The sequence below is a fragment of the Astatotilapia calliptera genome, chromosome 12 (assembly GCF_900246225.1).
Source record: "Astatotilapia calliptera chromosome 12, fAstCal1.2, whole genome shotgun sequence".
Taxonomy (NCBI): Eukaryota; Metazoa; Chordata; class Actinopteri; order Cichliformes; family Cichlidae; genus Astatotilapia; species Astatotilapia calliptera.
Window position 1 is genome coordinate 4251827 of NC_039313.1, and position 12423 is coordinate 4264249.

The window sequence follows — 12423 nt, forward strand, 5'->3', positions numbered from 1 at the left end:
TACCACAGGGATCTATTCTTGGGCCATTACTGTTTACATTGTATCTCCTGCCGCTGGGTGCAATCTTTCGTAAACACAAAGTTTCATTTCATCTATATGCTGATGACTGCCAGCTTTATTTTCCTTTCAGTCATTCTGATAGCTCCCCAATTAGACTCCTGCTTGATTGCCTTAGTGATGTTAAGTCATAGATGGCTCAAAACTTTTTAAATTTTAATGAACGTAAAACGGAAGCAATTCTGTTTGGCCCGAATCGTTCCTCTGATATCCCTGATGTTGACCTTGCTGCTCTGACCCCTCACCTGAAGAGCTCGATTACCAATCTTGGGTAAAAATCGACTCTGCACTTACCTTTGATTGCCACGTGAATGGGGTGGTGAAATCGTCATTCTATCAACTCAGGCGTCTGTCGAAGGTTAAACCTTTTCTTTCAAGGCGTGACTTGGAGACTGTTATCCACGCTTTTATAACCTCACGCTTGGATTATTGCAACTCCCTTTTAATAGGGGTTGGACTGGGCACTCTGACATACCTGCAACTAGTACAGAATGCTGCGGCACGGTTTTTATCTGGTAAAAGGACATTTGAGCACATTACTCCGGTTCTGGCCTCCCTGCACTGGCTTCCAATTGAATTTAGGATTCATTTTAAGGTTCTTTTATTGGTTTTTAAATCTTTAAATGGTCTGGCACCTGCATATTTGTCTGATTTGCTGAAGCCCTATGTCCCCACTCGTTCGCTCCGGTCAGCTGAGCAGCTGTTGCTCTCAGTCCCCAAATCACGGCTGAAACTGAGAGGAGACCGAGCGTTCTCTATCGTGGCTCCTAAGCTTTGGAATAATCTTCCTCTTCACATTAGGCGATCGACATCAGTGCTGGTTTTTAAATCCAGATTGAAAACGCATTTTTATTCACTGGCTTTTGACTCAGTGGTTGACTGACTTTAATTTACTTATATTTTATTGTTTTTGCTATGTTTATTATTTTATCGTATTTATTATTATTATTATGGAATCTATTATATTTCTATTGTTCAGCACTTTGGTCAGCCTTGTGTGTTTTTAAAGTGCTATATAAATAAACGATGATGATGATACGACCCCGTATGAGCAAGCACTTTGGCGACAGTGGGAAGGAAAAAATCCATGTAAACAGGAAGAAACCCCCTGCAGAACCAGGATTAGGGAGGGCGACCATCTGTAATCTACTGGTATTATACCAGTGGTAGGTACAGTAATGCTAACAGCTAAGTTTGTTTTTCTCTTCCAGCTATCACCCCCATCCTATTGGATGCTCTCACCGACCCGTCCAGGAAAACCCAGACGTGCCTGCAGACGCTGCTGGACACCAAGTTTGTGCACTTCATCGACGCCCCCTCTCTCGCCCTCATCATGCCCATCGTCCAGAGAGCCTTCCAGGATCGCTCCACTGACACTCGCAAGATGGCTGCTCAGATCATTGGAAACATGTACTCGCTCACTGACCAGAAGGTACACGGGGATAAGCGAAATATCAGAGTAGTCCATTCAGTAAAACTAGTGTTTTCCAAAGCTTTTTCTTAATGATTTGTTTGCTTTGTTTTTGTTTTCTTCTGCTCCTTACAGGATCTGTCACCATACCTACCCAGTGTTATTCCTGGACTGAAGGCCTCCTTGTTGGACCCGGTGCCTGAGGTGTGTTTAGTATTCTTAAATAATCCTGTATGTATGTAGCTGACGATGAAGCAGCAGTTCACTCCGTGTTTTTTTTGTTTTTGTTTTTTTTTGTTTTTTAACTTCATTTTATCTCCTCTCATTTCTTCCTTTCATCTTTTATCATGTTTCCTTCTCTTTCCCCCTTCAGGTTCGTACAGTATCAGCTAAAGCCCTGGGTGCCATGGTTAAGGGGATGGGTGAGTCCTGCTTTGACGACCTGCTGCCGTGGCTCATGGAGACGCTGGCCTCTGAGCAGAGCTCTGTGGACCGCTCAGGAGCTGCACAAGGTGGGTTCTTCTCTACTCTGTCCTCGTGTTTCTGATTTGTGCTCAAAGCCAAGAGCTCAGTGGTTTGTGTGACGGTCTTTTTCAGGTCTGGCTGAGGTCATGGCTGGACTGGGAGTAGAGAAGCTGGACAAGCTAATGCCAGACGTAGTGCAAACTGCCAGCAAGGTGGACATTGCTTCCCACGTCAGAGATGGCTACATCATGATGTTCATCTACCTGCCGCTCACTTTTGGAGATAAATTTACTCCCTATGTTGGTCCCATCATCCCTTGCATTCTCAAGGTACTGGTTACTAAGAGCTACTTACTGCTAAGAGTAAAACATTTTAAAATCACAATGAATAATAATATAAAAATGTTTCTTTTTTTGTATAGCTATTTTCAGTTTTTCACTGTGTATCGTGTTCACGTACATGTTTCACTGCAGCCTCATGCTCTCTCTCGTCCACCAGGCGCTGGCCGATGAGAACGAGTACGTGCGAGACACGGCACTGCGAGCCGGCCAGAGAATCATCAGCATGTACGCTGAGACCGCCATCGCACTGCTGCTTCCCGAGCTGGAACAAGGACTGTTTGATGACCTGTGGAGAATCAGGTCAGATAAATGCACGGTAACATGTTGGCAGTTCAATAAATGTCACTCATAGAGCTACTGACCTGCTGACTCGTGCCCTTGTTGGTTTATAGATTCAGCTCTGTGCAGCTGCTTGGCGACCTGCTGTTCCATATCTCTGGAGTAACCGGAAAGATGACCACAGAGACGGCGTCAGAGGACGACAACTTTGGAACTGCTGCATCCAATAAAGTATGAATATGTATATATTTTTTTTCTCAGCAGTTCATTTTCTATTAACTGATATTGGTTGAATTTTGTTTGCTGATCTTTGACCTTTACCCCTCTCAGGCTATCATTAGTGCTCTGGGAGCTGAGCGTCGTAACCGCGTCCTCTCAGGCCTCTACATGGGCCGTTCAGACACCCAGCTCGTGGTTCGACAAGCTTCTCTCCACGTGTGGAAGATCGTGGTGTCCAACACCCCCAGAACTTTGAGAGAAATCCTCCCAACCCTCTTCACACTCTTGCTGGGCTTCCTGGCTTCTACGTGTCCTGACAAAAGAACAGTAATGCTTGTTTTTCTTTAACTCTTTTCATGATCTCTGGTGTTTCTGTTTGGCTCTTGACGTGAAAGTAGTCATACAGAGCTTTTTGTTAACGTCATTTGTCTGCACGGTTTTAGATCGCTGCTCGGACGCTGGGTGATCTGGTGAGGAAACTTGGAGAGAAGATTCTCCCGGAGATCATTCCCATCCTGGAGGAGGGCCTGCGCTCTGACAAGAGCGATGAGAGGCAAGGTGTCTGCATCGGCCTCAGTGAAATCATGAAGTCCACCAGTAAAGACGCTGTGAGTCACACTGCTTTTGTAACACACATTTTTTCCGCACGTTTGTAATTATTATAGCTTGTGGGATTGAATTAGAACTTTTACAATGATTTTATTTATTAAAAATGGTTCTGAATCAAGCAGTGGGGCCTGTTTTAGCTTAAGCTGAAAATTCTAGTAAACTTAAAACCTTAAATCTGATGACACTTGTGTTGCAGGTGCTTGTTTTCTCTGAGTCACTCGTCCCTACAGTGAGGAAGGCTCTGTGTGACCCTCTGGAGGAGGTCCGAGAGGCTGCAGCCAAAACCTTTGAGCAGCTCCATGCAACCATCGGTCACCAGGCGCTGGATGACATCCTGCCTACCCTGCTCAAACAGCTGGTGAGGGAGTGAGGGGGAAAATGTAATATGAAATCTGTAGGATTTAAGAAGCTTTGCAGTCTAGTCTATATCTCATACCGAACATGTTTTTGCAGGATGATGAGGAAACGGCTGAGTTTGCTTTGGATGGCCTGAAGCAAGTCATGGCAGTAAAGAGTCGTTCTGTGCTGCCTTACTTGGTTCCAAAGGTAAAGCATCACACGTGATTTCCTTTTTAAGGCCTTTATGTCATTTTTATGTTGTGTGACTATAATCCAGTGTTCTCTGTGCTTCTGCTAGCTGACTGCTCCTCCTGTAAACACCCGAGTACTGGCCTTCCTGTCTGCTGTGGCTGGAGATGCTCTGACACGTCATCTAGGAGTCATCCTCCCTGCCCTGCTCTCTTCCCTCAAAGGAAAACTGGGAACAGAGGACGAAGCACAGGTACAACCAGCAATCTCCAAATATAAAGCTTCCCTACTGATTCTGTTGTGTTTGAGGATTTTGTTAACGTCCTTTAGTCAGATTTTTCTTATTTGCTTGTTTGTTTTTTAATACCATACCACTCCTGTATATGTTAACTTTGTAGTATTCTGAGACAATACTCCAGCACTACTGCTGTTGCCCAGTTCTGCTCAGTAGCTTCTTCTATTTTAAATCAACTGGAGAATTAAAATCCTTCTTATCTGCTAAACAGGCCATATGTCCTACTTTGATTTCCTCTTATTGTCATTCAAAATGCAGCTGCAGACGTACCAGAACACCATGTCTCCCCTCTAGGCTCAGATTATTTTTTTCCCCTTTTTAAAGCACAGCTTTGACCATCACCAGGTTAAATCAGTTACTATCCAGTCTGTGGTCTCCCTGTCTTTTAAAACCTTCTTAATTTATTTCAAAACATTTTGTACACAAAGGTATTGGCAGTGATTTAGAAAGAGCTGCAGTTTTGTGGTGTAAATATTTACAACGCATTTAAACCCTAAAATACTTTTCAGATCTATGCGAGAAGTGAGCTCCATTAAAATGTCATGGTGTTGCTTCTATTAACTCTGACTTTTTAGTGGTTATTTTACTGTGAACACTGCATATTTTAAACTGCCTTTCTGAATGATATGACTGGATGTTGTTACCTTTGCACCAGGAATTGTGCAGCTGTCAGACGGTGATCCTTTCTGTGGAGGATGAAGTGGGCCAGCGGATCATCATAGAAGACCTGCTGGAGGCCACACGGGGCACCGATCCTGGCCTCAGACAGGCTGCCATCACCATCCTCAATGCCTACTTTGCTCGCACTCGACTGGACTACAGTGCCCACACACGCACGCTGCTGTCAGGCGTCATCCGCCTTCTTAACGATTCCAACCCAGAGGTTTTGTCTCAGAGTTGGGACACCATCAACTCCATCACCAAGGTGTGTTCCTATAAAAATTTCTTTCCATTTGCATGAGCTTTCATAGTCTAGTACAAAATATGTTAGTAAATAAAACAGTGGACCTTTTGATTGTTTTTAAATCAAAGGTGAAATGCAAACTCACTGTGGCTTTGATGTGTTCTTTAGAAACTGGATGCAAGCAGCCAGCTGGCTCTAATCGACGATCTGCATCGAGACATTAGATCAGTAGCCGGAGACGTGAAGGGTCAGCACCTTCCTGGTTTCTGTCTGCCCAAGAAGGTAAGAGGGCAGCGCCTGACACAATAAACACTATTGCTACATTATTACAGCATGGTGATGTCATTCTACAGCAGCTCATTCATCCTATTGAGTTCTTGTTCTGTCAAGTGAGCAGAGCTTTGAGTGGGCACATTTGTGACATGAACTGTGTCCACATAATTAGAAACTCATTAATAGTGATCATTCACGTGGAGGTCTTTCTATTGATTTGCTCAATAAGAGCGGGCACTGCAATGGGCCAAGTGTGTTTTAACCTGGCTTACACACTTTCAGTAACAATCTGATTTTAATGTTGTTTAGTTCTTCAAAAAAGCAAAGTACCACATGTCCACTGGATCCAGCTTTCAAAAGTGTTTATATCATTGTGTATGTATATTACCTGTGGATTCTTGACTGTTCAGGGAACAAAAAAGCAATTTCAATATGCCACCAATTAAACATTAATTGGGAAATGTTGGTTTCTTTCAGCTCTGTTCAGTTAATATTTTTATTTTTATCTCGATGCTTACATAGGGTGTGACCTGTATCCTGCCAGTCCTGAGAGAAGGTGTCCTCACTGGCACCCCTGAACAGAAAGAAGAGGCGGCTAAAGCATTAGGAGGGGTCATCAAACTGACGTCTCCCGAGGCTCTGCGGCCGTCTGTAGTCAACATCACTGGACCTCTTATTCGTATCTTAGGAGACCGCTTTGCCTGGACTGTGAAGACTGCTCTATTAGAGACTCTCACCCTGCTGCTGGCAAAGGTCTGGTGGAAGACAAAATGGCCAACCGTACCTCTCCAAAGCTGGTCAAAGTTTCTGTCAGAAGGCTCTAACCTTTGCACTGCGTTCCTCCTCCAGGTGGGCATAGCCCTGAAGCCCTTCCTGCCTCAGCTCCAGACCACCTTCCTGAAAGCCCTGCAGGATTCAAGCCGTGCTGTAAGACTGAGGGCGGCAGAGGCTCTGGGTCAGCTGGTTTCCATCCACGCCAAGGTCGATCCACTCTTCACTGAGCAACTCTCTGCAATTCGCAATGCCGAGGACTCTGGAGTCAGGTTTGTGTGCAGTCTGGTATTGTTCAGTACAGAATCAGCAACAATAAACATCCCCAACAGAATTTTCAAAATGTGTGAGCCTGTGATGTTAATATTTTAAATCATTTTATCTCCACAAATAGAGAAGTTGAAATGTATCATCTGATTAAAGATGCTGCTTTGTCTTAATGTTACAAGCACAGACTGGGAGCCATTAGTCTGAAAATGTGTGTATGAAGCATAGCCTGTATATTAAAGAGGGCAGTTCACTCCTCTATTTTGGAATAATCATTTAGACAATAGAATATGCTGAGAAAGCATTTACATGCTAATTACTGCCAAACACCAGAACCAAACCTTCAGGGCACAGAGCACAAACTTCAGGATGGACTGAATCACCCAGAAAGTCATTTTATTTGTCACTTAATTTTAGCATGAAGACTCCCAAAGGCACCATGAGCACAAAAAATATGGAGAAGTCATAAATTGGGCACACCAGCTGCCAGTACAGCTCTTTATATTGGCACACGTGTCATTGAAAGAATGATTTTTTTTTTTTTTTTTTTTTTAAACCTGGTGGAGCCTTGTTGTATCCTCAACATTAACTTCTATAAAGTAGACACAACAGTGTTTGTGTTTTGTAACTTTTTGGCTCTAATAAGGAACATAAAGAGCATTTATTTAATTTATCGGTAGGCTTAAATTAGTGACCAGTATTAGCTATTTGCCACTCTACCGATCTCCTCACTGATAAAAATTAAATAGTAAAGAAGAGGCTGGAGAAACACTCTTCAGTTGTGTTGTGGGTGCTGACATTGCACAGTTTATCCATCAGAGGGCACTCTGTAGCGTCACTGTTTGCAAGAAATGCGACAACAATCTGATCTGAGCAGTGTCGAGCAGAGCGCAATTAATAAGTACACATATCAGATGTTAGGAAAATCTGCTTAAGAAGCATAAGCAGTAATAATATCAGCCAATGATTTAGAATTTGGGATCTTTTTATTTTTTTCTTAAATCATCAAATATTGGTGTCGGTCCAAAAACAAATCCTTTATCGGCTGGCCTCTGCTGGCTTCAGGTTTCTAGTTGCTGCTTGGTTTGGAGTCAGTTTTAAAGTCTGAAACATTTCTCCCAAAATATTATTAACTAGAAGCTGATAGTGCAGCCTGACACCAGCTTAACTCTAAAAAGTGTACGATGGAAGGAGAGCCAGAGTACAGAAATGCAAATGTGTTTGGATTTATCTTTAAAAAAATAGTTCCTCATTACATCCTTTGTCCACCAGAAAGCACTGACAAATTTACTACAAATCTTCTATCATATTTCTGGGAAGTTGAGTTTTAACATATAATTAGCAAAAACTGTAGTTTGTGCTGTGTGTTTATATCCAAAATACAATATCTGCTTACATGTTTTTACATGAAATAAAAAATATTTGCTTTTGTCTTTTAGTTTAATTCTCCTGTTTGTGTTCACAGGGAGACTATGCTCCAGGCCTTAAGGTTTGTCATCCAGGGGGCCGGATCAAAGGTGGACCCAGCCATCCGCAAAAACATCACCACCACATTGCTAGGCATGTTGGGACATGACGAGGTATGACGAGCAGCCCTCAAAGACTTCTTTTGAATGTGTTGCAACCCTTTTTTCCAACCCAGAACCTGCAGTAGCTACTGGATGCATAAAGTAATTAGCAGTGAAGTACGTGTATAAGCAGATTTCAGAGTTATTCACAAGTAGAGTTTCCTCTGTGATCTCAGTAGAAAAACGGAAGTCAGACAAAGAGGATGTGGTTTTCTAAAAAGGTGGTTTTAGTCTTCGTGTCAGTTTGAGAATAAATGACACACAACCTGTCTCTGTCTGGCTGTCTTATTGGTGTGTGTGTCTGTGTGTGCACTTGCAGGATGCAACTCGTATGGCCTCAGCCGGCTGTGTTGGTGAGCTGTGTGCCTTCCTGTCAGAGGAGGAGCTGAAGAGTGTGTTACTTCAGCATGTCTTAGGTTGGTATTTGTGTGCAAAGTTATTTTACACCTCTCTCAGGATCTCATTGTAAGTGTGTGTAGGGTTGCTTTGTCATTGTGACCATCATCAGATGTCCTTTTTCCTGCTCATTGTGAGTTATAGAGTGAAATAATTATAGCGCTAAGAAATTTGAAATTTAAAAAATCCTTTTATAAAAACATTTAATGTATGTTTGTCCAGTGTATCTGCATCAAAAAAAGCTTCAGCTTGTTATTGTCTGCTGCTGTGTGCTGCATTATTTTGTGCGTTAGCCGAGCAGTGATGCCACGAGCTCATGAACGGTCTGCCTCTCTTTAGCCGACGTGTCTGGTGTGGACTGGATGGTGCGTCACGGTCGCAGCTTGGCCCTGGCCATCGCCGTCAAATCTGCTCCCGGGAAGCTGTGTGGGAACGAGTACTGTGACACTGTGACAGAGACCATCTTGGCCAATGCCACCGCTGATAGGGTGAGCAGAGAGTTTACTCATAGATACCCACAGGGAGATTGGAAAACAGTAGAAATAGTTGCCATTTTGGGAAGTGTGTTGTGATTTTGTTGTGGTAATGTCTCTTGGAAACATCAAGGTAACACAGTCACTTCTGAAAAACACCAGATCAAAAAATATATTTCAAACCACTGTTAATAAACCAATGTACTCTTTTACTATAAGGATTAAACAACTGAGATGTGACAGGCGGTAATGGAAAAATCACCGTAATGCCTCGCAGTAAGGTGTCACCAGTACAGCTTCCACTCTGATTCTCCAGGTTTGAACTCTGAAGAGTTGGACCCCTTTCCTCCACAGGAATCCTCCATAGGTGTTTTCACATTCATGTCATTGTCACTGTTCAGCGGCCCCATATAACCATTGTCATGCATGGCTTCAGTATAGAAATACTTTTGTATAAAACACTCTGAGTGCTGGAGTAGAGTAGAAAAGCGCTGTATATGAACCAGTTCATTCACTATTACCATACATCATAATACAGTGATTCTGTGATACTCTGTACGTCCAGATATTAAGTAACATAAGAAGGAAAAAAATATCCCCGCACACTCTAAAAGGAGGAATCGGGTATCTGTTTGCTGCACTGTGGTGGTGTCAGTGTGTGTTTGACTACTAACTTTTTATAGAAGCTACTTTTGGCTCCCTTAGTAGCAAGGGGTCATTTGATTTGGCAGATTTTGACACCGGGTGTGCTTCCCAGTGCAACCCCAGTGTGTGAAGCACTATGGACCTGCTGTTATTACATTTTAATAATGTTCCACTTGAATTAATGAGCTCACTGATTTATTTTCCTGTGCATGACACTATTTTAAACCTATGTGTTTCTTCTTCGTCACCATAGTTTTATTTCCATTAATGAGATGGTGTCTGTGGTTAGTCAGATTAGTGGAGAGCACCTGTTGTTTTAATAAAAAATATCAATATTTGGTTGCAGGCTATCAAATAGCGAAGCACCAAAAGTAAGTGAAAGTTAGTCACTTCATCTGGATACAGCATTTTCAGCGGGAAAAATATTTCATCACATCCAGTTTCAGCTGACTGTAGGTTCCCCAACCTCGTAAACTGTACAGTTATGTAACAATCAGTGCTACTGCATAGCAATGAGCCACACAGTCATTTTCATCATGACTGATATGCAAATGGATACAGAGTACTGAGGACTGGCTGCAAACACAGCATTGTCTCGCTCTAACAACCTTACAATCTATTGCTCTAGATTGTCTCATTACTGTTGAGGGGGCGACCGTGGCTCAGGGGGTTGGGAAGCGCATCTGTAACCGGAAGGTCGCCATTTCGATCCCCTCCTCTCTGTCCTGGTCGTTGTGTCCTTGGGCAAGACACTTTACTCTTCCGCCTACTGGTGTTGGCCAGAGGGGCCGATGGCGCGATATGGCAGCCTCGATTCTGTCAGTCTGCCCCAGGGCAGCTGTGGCTACAACTGTAGCTGCCTCCACCAGTGTGTGAATGTGAGAGTGAATGAATAGTGGCATTGTAAAGCGCTTTGGGTGCCTTGAAAAGCGCTATATCAATCCACTCCATTATTGATTGGTCTATTTTCAATATTATATATTTTGATGTTTTGTCCTTTTAATGCACCGTGCGATTATCTTTTTTTGTGTGTGTTCTTAATCTCATTGATGTATTCCTAATGTAATTATTTGCATTTTCATTTTATCTTTCATATCTTTTTAATTGAATTTACTTGTTAAGTTTCTTTGTTCATATAATATGTTACTCTGTCTTATCAGCTTGTCAGTCATCCTTGTAGCAATTTCAGCTGCACTGATCGATCTTCTAGCCTTATCTTAGAGTCTTTTTGTCCTCATGCGTGGCATTTTGTTCCTCTTCCAGATTCCCATTGCTACCAGTGGGATCAGAGGTATGGGATACCTGATGAAGCATCATTTGAGAACAGAGGGGAGCAGTGGTGTTTCCCAGCAGATGATTACACAATTTGTTAAGGTAAAGCAGAGAATCAAACCCTGTCCACTTCCCATTTCTATATTTGTACAGGTGAGGAAGTGGGAGCAGTCAAGTTGCCAAAAATGGGCTCGTGCCCACTGTAATGTTGGAAAAAGGTGTAGCTGTTTAAATTAATACTTCTCACAGTAAAATTATGTGTAATACAAACATAGTTGCTTGTAGTAGAGTTATGCTGTAGTATTATCTTTTTTGGTTTTATAGCTCACGCTCATTGTTTTATTTAGGCTCACAGCTCTTCTTAGTCTTTAGGTAGAAAACTGAACACTAAGAGAAAGTACCTGCACAGTAGTGAGGGCCAGGAAGAAACTAAGCAGTGTGCTCAACAGGATATTCAGCATCTGTAAATGAGGAGTGTAGAAAACATTTATTTTTGTGTGTGAGTGATTAGTGTGTACATTTCCACACTAAAAGCACAGCATGAAAGCTGATATCAGTCTGATCAGGTGTTTGCTGTGAAGCCTGTGTATTTATAAGAAGATGATTCCTTTGAGTACCTCTTTGAACAGTGTGTATTGTGCCATTATATCTGTTGTCTGCGTGACCCTGCAGTGTCTTCAGAACCAGTCTAGTGATGTCAGACTGGTGTCAGAGCGGGTGCTGTGGTGGGTATTCAAAGAACCATCACTGCCCTCCGTGGACGTGAATCTCATCAAACCTCTGCTGAAAACTCTGCTGGACAACACCAAGGACAAGAACACGAGCGTCCGGGCCCAGAGCGAACACACAATCGTCAACCTGCTACGGCTTCGTCAGGGGGAGGAAACCATGCAGGTGCGACTATCAACTCCCTACTGTAATCTGCACACAGATGTAATCTGTAGAGCAAAACATTTTTACACGCTCCTCTCTTTGCATTTCAGACTATTACTGCCATTCTGGACTCTGCAAGCAATGACCTACTGTCAGAGTGTCACCGCCGGTCTTTGAAAAAAATCGCCAGCCAGCCAGACTCCAATGAAGAGATCGATGACACAATCCTAACATGATGGACTAAACAACGAAGTGCTCTGATCTGCAGAAAGCAGCAGAAGATTTACTGACATATTAAACAAATCCGTGTATGAGAACCTTAGACACACTGGGGAGCCTGAGATGAGTAGTGTTTTGGCTGTATTCCCCAGAAAATTTTTTTTTTGGCGTTTTTCTTCCCCCCCCCCCCCCCCCACTTTAAATCCTTGTTTTAGCGGCCTTTAAGCCCAATTTATTTTATCATATGATGCACAGGTTGTTCTCTTGTACCGAGCAACAATAGAAGACACGATGCCAAATCTGTTTTGATATTTCAGTGTTTTGCTACTTATTTTACCAAAATGATTTCAATTATTGCCACTGTTAATGAAACAGAGCCCCCCTTTCTTTACCTTTTATTTGAACTTTGAGTGTGACGGTTGTTTGGGGAAAGCAACTTCTTATAAAAACACAAATCATTCTTATGTCAGCGATGCAGTTGTAAAAAGGCAATACATAATAAAAGGTTCTGGATTTCATAATGTAGTGTGTTAAATATTGGATGCTTGGTTTTTCTCA

At 42.6% G+C, this 12423-nt stretch overlaps 1 protein-coding gene across 1 annotated transcript in view; it reads left to right on the top strand.

Moving 5' to 3' along the window:
* gcn1 (GCN1 activator of EIF2AK4) overlaps positions 1–12383 on the top strand; it is a 29465-nt gene extending 17082 nt beyond the window's left edge. Inside the window, exons 37-57 of the mRNA XM_026186415.1 lie at positions 1269–1489; positions 1604–1672; positions 1842–1980; positions 2066–2262; positions 2432–2574; positions 2667–2784; positions 2884–3099; positions 3216–3380; positions 3578–3739; positions 3835–3927; positions 4019–4162; positions 4860–5129; positions 5277–5390; positions 5904–6134; positions 6231–6424; positions 7885–7999; positions 8307–8403; positions 8723–8871; positions 10765–10875; positions 11446–11667; positions 11757–12383. Of these exons, the coding sequence (XP_026042200.1) occupies positions 1269–1489; positions 1604–1672; positions 1842–1980; positions 2066–2262; positions 2432–2574; positions 2667–2784; positions 2884–3099; positions 3216–3380; positions 3578–3739; positions 3835–3927; positions 4019–4162; positions 4860–5129; positions 5277–5390; positions 5904–6134; positions 6231–6424; positions 7885–7999; positions 8307–8403; positions 8723–8871; positions 10765–10875; positions 11446–11667; positions 11757–11882 (3296 nt within the window). The 3' untranslated portion in view covers positions 11883–12383. The remainder of the gene's footprint in view (positions 1–1268; positions 1490–1603; positions 1673–1841; positions 1981–2065; positions 2263–2431; positions 2575–2666; positions 2785–2883; positions 3100–3215; positions 3381–3577; positions 3740–3834; positions 3928–4018; positions 4163–4859; positions 5130–5276; positions 5391–5903; positions 6135–6230; positions 6425–7884; positions 8000–8306; positions 8404–8722; positions 8872–10764; positions 10876–11445; positions 11668–11756) is intronic.
* Positions 12384–12423: the final 40 nt, after the last annotated feature.